Source organism: Propithecus coquereli, unplaced genomic scaffold, assembly GCF_000956105.1.
Source record: "Propithecus coquereli isolate 6110/MARCELLA unplaced genomic scaffold, Pcoq_1.0 Scaffold270, whole genome shotgun sequence".
Classification (NCBI taxonomy): Eukaryota; Metazoa; Chordata; class Mammalia; order Primates; family Indriidae; genus Propithecus; species Propithecus coquereli.
Genome location: NW_012148286.1, coordinates 2,018,782 through 2,030,184, shown reverse-complemented (window position 1 = coordinate 2,030,184; position 11,403 = coordinate 2,018,782). Strand labels below are relative to the sequence as shown.

Sequence of the window (11,403 nt, the reverse complement as noted above, 5' to 3'; positions counted from 1 at the left end):
ACCACGCCTCTATACAGTGAAAACAGTACTTATGGAAGCAGCTATTTAAGTAAGATACATTATCAAATGTATCCAGGCATATAGGACAGCGGTCATCTAGAGCTGCATCAGCTGCTACTGTGTGCTCGGATGCGCTAGTGCCAGCTCTGGGTGAAGAGTGGTCCATTTTAAAGTCCTTAGCGGCTTATCTCCGAAGTTGCCGGTGCTGGGGCGCTTATGGCAAGCTCCGGACAGTCCAAAAAGCTAAGTCAGTGCGGACCAGATCCGCGAAGACGGACCCGGCGACTTCTCCACATACTTGGGGACTTGTCCACGTACCTGGCGACTTCTCCGCCTACCCGCAGAAGCGGGAGCAGGTGGGGGCGCTTCACCCTCCACACAAAAGGGCGAAGCCCCCGGCGGCTTCTTCCACCCCCAAGCAGGTACGATTTTTCTGTTTTTCGTCTTGCCTCTCCACGAAATCTAGGTTCAAACCCTCAAATAATACACGAAATGTATAGAGAAACGACGTCAGCCTAAAGAGACCTGTTGCCAGCCTCTACTAGCCAGTCGTCAAGTGTGAGCACAGTAAACATTCTAGAACTGAACATGGTGCACTCGAAGCACAGAATTGATTGGCTGGTAGGTTACCACGGGTAATGCGTGCCACGTGTCTCTTAGAAGCATCATTTAAATCACAAAGCTATTGCATTCTCAAGGAGCATAGCTTTCTTTAACAATGACTTAATTAACAAGGATTCCCACAATCCTCTGTCACTGTTACATAAAATAGTGGGTGGTATTCTTGTTTGTGCCAAAGAGGAACATATAAATGTCTAGCTACGTTATGTGGGAACAGATGCGGGGGGGAAATGTTAATTGTTTAGGCATTAGACGCCGGTATAATATTTAAACCATGGATTACTTTTCAAGTAAATTTTTCAATGTACACAATGGCGCGTAATCGTGCATTAATACTACACTGCAGCTAGAAAGAAAACCAGTGCAGGAGGCACGCCTATCTCTAGGCGGCCCCCTGGCAATTCTTGCGGCCTATCAAATCAGCTTACACGCTGCTCATGGTATCCATGAGGGTCTAGGGTTCCTTCAAACAGTAACTTCATGGTTGTAAATATAGAGAACTTTGAATCATATCCTCTGTCTTTGTTTGTTTTAGCTATTATAAAAAAAAATACCATAAATTGAATAGCTTATAAACAACAGAAATTTATTTCTGACAGTTTTGAAGGCTGGGAAGTCCAAGATCAAGGCACTGGCAGATTTGGTATTTGGTGAAGACCCACTTCCTGGTTCAGAGCAGGTACCTTCTTACCATGTCCTCATATGGCAGAAGGGAAGAGCCAGCGCTGTGAGTTCTCTTTTATAAGGACACTAGTCCCAGTCGTGATGGCTTTACCCTCCCGAAGGTCCGATCTCCTAAAACCATCACCTTGGGTGTTAGGATTTCAACCTAGGAATTTGGTGTTGACAAACTGTCAGGCAGTAGCAGTCTCCAGAACTTGGAAAATAATTAGTAGCTTCTAATTCATGGAGACAACACATGTCAGAAATGACATAAAAATTACTGTTGTGCACATGCTACTGTAATGAAGTGCATACTGTGTGCTAAGTGTTATAGTGGTTTTTATCTATCATCTCATTGACCCCTTAGATCAACCCAATAAAAGTTAACATCATTAAATTCATTGTTGTCATGTGATTGATATACTGTTCAGCGAGATTGTATTATTTGCTTTAAGATACTGTGAATTGACTTAGGTTAGAAAAGATCACTCTGGAGGTAATTTTGGCGCAAGAAGAACATCAGTGAGGCCAATTAGAAGACTACAGCAACAGTCTAGGTTAGGAATTATGGTGGTTTTTAGAACAAGGTGGAAACAGTGAAAATGGTAAGAAATTGTCCAATCCTGAATAAATTTTGAAGGTCAAACTAACAGGAATTCCTGACAGAATAAATTTGGACAAAAGAGAGAAAGTAAAGAGTTAAGAGTGACGCTAAGTTTGTGGCCTGAGTAAATAAAAAGATAAAATCACCAGAGCAGAGATGGGAAAGTCTGTAAGGTAAGCAGATTTAGAGGGCAACAACAAGAATTCAGTCAGGGACTTTTAAGTTTGTGATGTGTATTAAACATCCAAGGAGACATGTCGAGTAGACTACAGAAATTCAGGAGAGAAATTTTCGATGAAGGTAAAAAACATTTGGGTTCTTGGGCACATAAATATTCTTAAAAACACAAGACTGTAAGAAATTACCCTGGAAGTGAGTGTACGTATAGAAGAGAAAAGAACTAAAGACAGAGCCTTGGGCCACAGCTCTTAGAAATTGGGAAGAAGAGAAGGAGCCAGCCAAGGAGGATAAGAAAGAGTAGCCAATGGAACAGGAAGGAAAAGAAATGATTCTGGTGGCCTGGAAGCCACCAAAAGTGTATTGAAAAGATAGGTAGGATCGGCCGGGCGCGGTGGCTCACGCCTGTAATCCTAGCACTCTGGGAGGCCGAGGCAGGCGGATCGTTTGAGTTCAGGAGTTCGAGACCAGCCTGAGCAAGAGCGAGACCCCGTCTCTACCAAAAATAGAAAGAAATTAATTGGACAGCTAAAAATATATAGAAAAAATTAGCCGGGCATGGTGGCGCATGCCTGTAGTCCCAGCTACCCGGGAGGCTGAGGCAGGAGGATCGCTTGAGCCCAGGAGTTTGAGGTTGCTGTGAGCTAGGCTGACGCCATGGCACTCTAGCCCGGGTAACAGAGTGAGACTCTGTCTCAAAAAAAAAAAAAAAAAAAAAAGAATAGGTAGGATCAACTATGTCACCGTGCTGCTATAGAGGTATATGAAGACTGAGAGTTGACCACTAGACTTCACAACATTGGGTTCATTGGTGATCTTGAAAGGAAATGTTTGATAAAGTGATCGTTGGGCAGAATCTTTGGGGAAACCAAGGGCTGATTAGAATAGATCTAAGAAAGAATGGGAGGGAAAGATTTGGAGGTACCAAGGGGGTGGTGGTGGCAGAGATACACTTACTGATATATACGGTTATATATGTCCACAGAGACTGGGAATGGTGTCCGTGAGAGAAGGGTTTGGCCTTGATCCCCTGCCCAGTTCAGTATGACACACCTTTCTGAGGCTTTTATGGATTGGACCCATGTATTTACTTTTTTTCTGCTTTTAACCACTACCCCCAAGGATGTCACATTTTTATTGTACATTCTGTCACTATTCCATCCTGAATGAAGATACAGTGTTGCGAACTGGCTGTATTACAGTGGTGGGGGGTATGTGTGACTATAGAACCTGCTCTGACAGAAAGGCCACAGACAATCCACTTGCAGGTTTCCTCTGATTGACTTGTGGAGTAAAAATCAATTTCCCAGAGAGGAGAGTCTAAATGGGTCATCAGAATAAGGTTGGAGGTTGCTTTGTTGCCTATGAGACTGATAGGAGGAGCATGCTTTGTTTGCAGTTAGGGCATTGAAGAATCAACAGAATAAGAGCTCGGCATAATTTTGTACATGTTAGTAAAAGGGGAACCTGACAAAAAATAAGCATCCGAAGCTATAGCTTCTGACTGTGCTTCCCAAATGATGAGTAAATAGCCTTATGTACAGGTGCTCCTTGACTTATAATGAAGTCATGTTCCAATAAACCCAACATAAGTCGAAAATACCAGAATTCAGAAATGCATTCTATACATTTTAACTAACAGAAAAGCTTAGCCTAGTTTACCTTAAACATGCTCAGAACACTTACATTAGCCTACAGTTGGGCAAAATCATCTAACATAGAGCCTGTTTTATTATATAATAAAGTGTTGAATGTCTCATGTAACCTACTGAATACGGAAAGTGAAAAACAGAATGTATCAGTATTTGAAGTGTGATTCCTACTGAATGCGTACTGCTTTCACACCATCATAAAGTTGAAAAAGTTTAAGTCGAACCATAATAAGTCAGGGACTGTCTGCATTTGTTCAGGGATGAGTGGGCACAGTCAAGGAGGGCAGCTGCTCTGGGGTTTGAGGACTTAACGACTTCTTCATCAATGTGAAAAGTGACCGTTACAGATCATTGATGGGTCATTAGTACTGATTTCAGAATTATAGCCACTCTTTGTTTATTAAACTGATTTAAATGTAGAGAAGCATTGCCCTATATGTTTATGGGGTCTGTCCCAGATTATAAGCTCTTTGGAACAAAGACCAGATTTTATTTTTATCTTTTAAGTTTCCACTTCACCTATTCAGGAGTTCTGAATTTATTGTGCCTTCAGTCAACATTACTGATCAACCCTCTTGATATGTGAGGACCAGTAGGAGGTGGAGCAGATGGATAGAAATTTGTGGTACTGGGCTGGTAATCTGATCATTGGGAGCTGTGGAGCAGAAATGTTTTGTTGGCTGTTGTGTTAACCGCTCTCAGGGAGTGCCACATGTAGCTTTTTTTTTTGTCGTGGGGTACGTGTTTTTAATCTTATTTTAACAGAAGCACAAAGAGTTTAAGAAATTTGCCCAAGGCTACAGAGCTGGTAAGTAGTGAGGCCAGCATTGGAAGCCCAGCAGCCTGACTCTAGGATCCCCGCTCTCAACTACTACGCAGACCAGGAAACTGAGGTTCAGAAGGGGAAGTTCCCTAATGAGGGTCACACAGCCTGGTGGCAGCCGAGCGCCGCTGGGACGCCAGCGTTGCGTGCCGAGCCTTGGCCACTGCGCGGCGCTGTCGGGGCAGCAGCCCAGCCATCCGCTCAGTTTTTGTCGGGGTCCAGAGCCCATCTCCCCTTCTGCGCCCTGGAGACTGAAATGCGCCCAGTCTGCGTGGAAGCTGCTCGTTTCTGTGTCCCGGAGAGAGGCCAGGAGAGAAAGTCCTGACGGGATGGGCCGGCACCGGGTTGGCGAGAAAGCGCACGGGACCGATCCCACACAACATCCCGAGCCACGAAGGCGCCTGGCCCGGGGCTGAGGTCAGGGTTCGCCGAGGGAGGTAGGGGGCGCGGAGAGGGATCCTGCTGCCCGTCAGCAAGACCTACTAGTCTGGCGGCCAGAAAGGGGCAGTCCTCAGTGCCACTAGGGGTGGAGGAGAGGGGAGATGAAGCGGAGGAGTCCCAGACCCAGGAAGACGCCCAGCCGAATGCAGTGTCCACAGGAAACGGAGACAGAGATTCACGGAGCATGAGAGACACGGAGTCGCAGAGGCCGAGACGGAGGGACACCAAGACATTAAAAAGGTCGGAGGACAGGCAAACTCGGAGCGACAGACCGGCCCGCGCCCGGGGAACGCTGCGGAGAAGCTTCGGGGAGGGGCCCACGAGCAGGCGCGCGCTCCCTGGGTCTCCCTGCCAGGAGAGGGGTGGCGGCCCCTGGCCTTGGAGGGGAGAGTGGCACAGTCACTATCTGTCACCTCTCCGAGGCCTCAGGCGGAGAGCGCAAAGTTTGCTCTTCGCAGTCACTCCGGTGCGTCTCCCCGTGGGCCCCAGCTGGCCCTGCGCAGGCCGCGCACGTGGGTCTCGGCGTCCCAGGCTCCCGCCGGAGCTCCAGCTGCGCCTCGGCCTTGGTGGGCCCGGAGCCGCCGTGGGGAGAGGGGGAGTGGGGCTGTCGCCGCTGATCCGGCTCCGGCTGGCGAACGCGCGAGCCTGACGTCCGGGGGCTGAGCGCACTGAAGGCGGCGGCTCCGTGGAGCAGACGGTCTGCGGGAGCTCAGGGAAGAGGAGGACCCGCCTCCAGCCACCCTCGCCGAGCTCTCGCGGCCCACATGCAGCTTTTGAGATTTTATTTTATTTCTTAAAATTTTCTCTTGAGGATTAATTATTGTTTGTCAAGTCTCTTCCTGAGGAAATTTGTTTCTCACTGAAACTTAAAGAAAACTCCTATGTCCTATATACCTTACTTTGTGATCAAGCCCATGTTCTTAGGTCCCTTGTTTGCTTATTATGACAAACTGGCACTTACAAACCAACTTGGGTTCATGATACTCATTACAAAGACTTACAGCAACTATTAAACAAGTAATAAACTAAAAAACTTCTGATTTTGTTTAAAAGCTATAATTTACTTAATATCTTGTGATACAGGGAAAACTATAATTTTCTACTTCCATTTCCAGGGTTTCATTGATTTAATCAATAAATATTGAAATGGTGAAAGAAACTCACAAAGTATTAATGGTTGTTGTCTCAAATTGATACAGTATGAATATATCATTCTTTGTGTTTTATTAAACCTATTTTCTATTGATAAATATTTAGGTTGTTTCCAATTTTTACTACCACAAACTATGCTATTGTGACTAACATTGTCAATGTATCTTTTTTATTTATGCATATTCTTTATGTTTTATTGTTACTAGTCCTTTGTTATATATCTTACAAGTGTTTTCTTTGACGCTTTTTTCTTCTCTTGCCTTTACTTGTCTCTTTAGGTCTTGTTGATAGCATAGACTAATCTCTGGTACAAACATTACAATTCTCCACACAGGGACTACCACTAAAATTTATTTAACAAGTTCTGGGGTCCTTTCAGCTAGTGGTTTAACAAACCCAACAATGACACAATCATCTGAAGAAGAATCACTGTCATTATTTAAGTCCTCAGCGGTTTGTACTCCTTGAATCTGAGACGTGGCTGCCCCTGTGACCAGTTCTTCATCTGCACCGTCAGAGGCATTTAAAAGGGAAGACATAGCAACATGTACCTGCTCTGAGCTAGCGTAAGATGGTCCCGGTGTTTCATCATCCCATGGTGCCTGACTAACAGTGGCTACATCAATATCCAGCTCTTGGGTCTCAGACTCATCTGGAGATATTGTTATTACTGAAGAGTCAGAATGGCTGCCTTCTTCATTGGAAGGCGCAGGGTAATCATAATCAATACGTTGGTCAAAGACTGCCATGCGAAAAGGAGATCAAGCAAAACTGATCAATTCATGTACAAAATGCTCAGTTAGATTAAGTAAAAATGGTCTTAAATCAGACACAAATGCCTGGCTGTCCAAATCATAGCGAGTAACATTAGTCATGATGATGTGCTGGATGATATCCACTGAAGATTCGTTAGCTCCTGAAAGAACTCTAAGTACCCGTCTTACCCAGGGCACTAATCTGCACAGGGAAGCTGGATTTCTATGGAAAAATTCAGCTGAATTTTCCCTGTAGCGGCCATCTTCTTCCACACTTCTAACTTGAGCCCCAGCACGATAGAGAGCCTGTGTAAAGTTAATAACATCTTGTTCTTCAACTGTCGGCAAAGATATTTCATGGGCAGTAGTTGGCCTCGCTATTGCAGGCTGACTCAGTAACTCAGGAATTGCCACATCTTTACCTCTTGTTCAAATGCCTAACATTTCAAATAGAACTCCAGCATCTGGTGGAGTTGTTCTGTTCGCGGCACCACTAGGTACAGAAACATTTTGTTCCCTTGTCACAGTTGTACGGGAGCGACGTCATCAAACAGCAGAACATCATATGAAGCCCTTAGGACATACTCCTTGAAGTCATCATCTGCCCTCACAGAATGGAAAATAGAATCAAATGGCCGCTTACATAGTGGACACTCAGCTTTGTTTTTTGATCACACCCGTGTACAGCGAAAACTCTACTTAGATTCAAAGTACATTTCCTCCTTCCCCAAAGCATATGCATAAATATGTACACTGTCACATGCATACATACATGTCGCCTTTAATATATAGCATGTGAGGTGTCTGTTCACACCAGCTTCTCCTTATCTATTCCGAAAATACAAGTTCTTGAATCTGTACCTGTGACAGCAGCAGATTTCCTAGAAATCCAGTCTATGACCCTCTAGGCTCCTGCATCCGGACAGTCCCCAAATGCTTAAACAAGTCTGGAAAAAACAGATCAGTCTGTCTCAGATCTCTCTTGATGTGTGCAATGATGGCAGAGGTTCACTAGTTTAGATTAGAAATTAGCCTTGGTAAATTATGTCTTGAAGTTTAGAAAGCCGTGCAAAGCCCCTAACCCTAATAAAAGCCATGGCCAGCAGAATAGTATAATTTTCTATCCAATCTCTTTATGGTAGGCTACCCACACCCCAGTGTTAGGCTCAGTGGAGGAGCTCCCAGCCAAGCTGGCCAGGGTCCTATTGGTGGAAGTTCTTTCAATTTCCAGTTTCCCTGCAGGTGACAAGTTGTGTAAATTTTGGCTGTGGTAGAACAATGTTACTTGACAGCAGCAGAGTTGCTTTTTCAGAAGACACAATTCAATCCAGCATGAGCCTCAGGATGGAAGATGCTCGGGAAAAAAATGGTTTAGTTGCCAACAAGGCTTGTTTACACGTTGCGTGCAGAGCTCAGTGGTAAAGACAGAATCCTCTGTTACAGCTACCGCTGTGGGCCAGGACAAGGCTCTTTTCCCATGATGCTGAGAAAAAATCCTCAGCATCGTGAACACACTTTCCATATTGGATCTGAGCACGCACTCTTGATATAGTCCCTAGCAATAAGTTCACTTAGACAGTTAACTCACACAGCCATGTGCCTGAACACATCACCCCAGGAGAATTGGTCAGCATTAGATCTAATGTTTGCTACCTCTCAGAGTTGAACCACCAATCTTTTAAAAATCCTCAAAATACAAGGAGTTTCCAGAACTAAGGGAGCTATCCTCAGCTATTCCAAGGCCACTCCTGCCCTGCCCTACTCTACCGGAGACGTTGAGTCCAAACCCAGTACCCACCACTACACGTAGAGAAATAGAAACAAGTACACAGGTCTGCATGGGTGGAAAGCATATGGTAAGTATGGATAATCCATGGTGATTTACTGCAAAGCATTGTTCGTTGTGTATGGGGGCTCTTGGTTTGTATGAAGTGCCTCAGCACTTTGTGGGAGTGAATTAAAATTTAAGGCAGTCAAACAGTTCCACTGGGACAAGACAACCAGCTACTTTGGAACAGGGTTGAAAGGACAGCAGAGCTGAGTCACCCTACGTGAAGAAGCTGGGTTGGAGATGTCCAGGCAGAAGCAGGACAAGAGGAGCTCAGGAGGAGAGGGGTGTGTGAATCAACGGGGTGGCATCATGTTTCTCATCCCTGACGCCCTTTCACTCTAGGGTAGGGTGAGCCATTCCTAATGAGGAGATACACAAGCAACTCCCAGAGGGACTCCATGAAAAGACTTCTCAGGTCACAGGTGTACCCAAGAGCAACAGAACATTTGAGTGGCTCAAGCCAAGTGAAAGCAACACTCTCATCAGTGGACCCCAGTGGTCTGCAAGTAACCTTGAGGGCTCCTCAAGAAAGGCAGATGGGGAAAAAAAGGCAGAAACAGACTGTCTTCAGTCAAGTTGCACAGAACAGTCTATAACCTTTGATATTAAAATTCTTGTTATTCAAGCTGAGTACTTGTAAGTAAAAGTCAGACAGAGGGAACCAATTAAAAGCATGAGGTCCAGAACCACACAGGCGGGGCTCAAATCCCACCCCTATCCCTCACCTCCTGTGCGGTGCTAATCTCCATGTGTCTTAATTCCCTTATTGTAAAACGAGAATCATAATAGTCCCTAAACTCATAAGAACAGTTTTGAGGTTTAAAAATGAGTATATCTAAAGTACTTAGCGGAGTACCCAGCACGTAGTAGTAAGTACTCATTAGCTATCAGCTACTGTATCATCGCCATCATCATCATCAGGCCGGTAAGTGCAGTGGTGTCTATTTCCCAGGTTTCTGGGCCACGGAGTCCACATGGCTTAAAAGGACATGAGATGAACTGATGAATACCTAGAAGACAGCTCCCATACTCAGGCCATGCTTAGCCTGTATCACCCCAGCCCACTGAGGATGTGAACACGGATTAGCAGCAACAGCAGGACACCTAGTCACATTCATAGGAGCAGGTGAGTAAATATGTGTGGCGGGGAGGCTAACAAAGTAAGTGACTTGTCATGCAAATGGAGAATATGGAAAAGGTAGGCAACAAGAAGCAGGCGGGAAGTAGAAAAGCATACACACAGAAAATCAGTTGGGCTCTTGGTTAAACTGTGACATTCTGCTTATATTTTTAACACCTTCATACCTCGACTTCTGGCATCTGCCCTGTCCAGATCCCTTCCCGGGGTCTTATTTTCACAACGACTTTCCTTTAGACTGATCCAAAATACAGGGCTAGTCAATAATTCTTCCCATGCTTTGTGTGGTATATGTATTTTAATAAGGAATGCTATTAAAGGAATGAACATTCTTCGTGACCCAGCACCCACAAATCACACCACATTCTATGAGCTCTTGTAGGCGTCTCGTTTGGCAAAAAAAAAAAACCAAAATCACATGGTACTAGCTCATGTGTAATTTTTAAATCATCTCGCTCTTCAGTATTAAAGTACAAGGTGTTCCTCAATGTGCTGGAATTCTCTAGAAGACTGTAGAGATCAGGGAGGAAATAGGAGGCAGGAGCTTGAATTTTCATAAGTCATTAAAATTCAGGTTGTTAAGCTAAGAAACCATACGTGAATAAGGGGATTCTTGCTTGAGAATATTCCAAATATTTAATAAAATCCCAACTTTATCTTCTCTATACTTCATGAAATAAAATATAAAAGTAAACAGAGAAAAGAAGAAATAGGAAGTGTGACTAAAATACCCAAGTGTAGACAAGGGAAATGGCCTTTTCCTTTACACTTGCCTTAGTGAAGAGGTGGCTATATGTATTTCTCGTTGTCTTTTAAGAAGTTAATTATATATGTCTCCAAGCTGTTACCCTAAAAGAAAAACACCCTCTAAGTGTAAGGCCAAAGACACTAACAGTTTTCATCACCATCACCAACCTAACCACTGATTTATTTAATATAATTAGGCTTCAATTATCCAATAAGAGCCAAAGAACATTTGCTTTCCTCTAAAATGCCTCTTCTATGACCCCAAGAAGTCCACAGGGTCCCTCAGGAGTATGTTTTCTATCTCAAATATTTTGCCACATGTGTTTGCTATGATTGGCAGAACATGTGGTGACCTCTATTTAATTAGGGCAAGATTTAATGTCCTAAAAGATGTGTCTCATGTTTTCAAGATCTGGCCATCTGAAAGTGCCCTCCCAAGTACAAACCTAAGAAGTCATAATTCTTTTGGTGAAACAGACTTCTATTCATGTAAGGAAAGGACAATCTTAATATTCTCAAATGATATATTGGCACAAATAAAGAATTTCAAAGCTCAGGACTTCTGTTTTTGAAAATAAAGAAAAACACATGTTTTACTATTATATTTCTGTGTGTTTCCAGCTGACAAGATTTCATCACAGGTACATTTAGCTATGACTTTTAATTCAGGACATTTGATAAAAATATTTCCAATTAAATTAGTCATCATAATTTTCAACCTAATGTGAATTCCCTCCAGATACATTTTTATAATTATCTCCATCTGTTTCATTTCATTCTCAGCACTACTTTCTTTGCA

The 11,403-nt window shown here is 43.9% G+C and overlaps 1 protein-coding gene across 1 annotated transcript in view; it reads right to left on the bottom strand.

Annotated features, from left to right (window-relative positions):
- LOC105813185 (E3 ubiquitin-protein ligase Topors-like) overlaps positions 1-9,695 on the bottom strand; it is a 55,044-nt gene extending 45,349 nt beyond the window's left edge. Inside the window, 3 exon segments of the mRNA XM_012647827.1 lie at positions 6,493-7,430; positions 7,433-7,583; positions 9,615-9,695. Coding sequence (XP_012503281.1) covers positions 6,493-7,430; positions 7,433-7,583; positions 9,615-9,695 — 1,170 coding nt within the window.
- Positions 9,696-11,403: the final 1,708 nt, after the last annotated feature.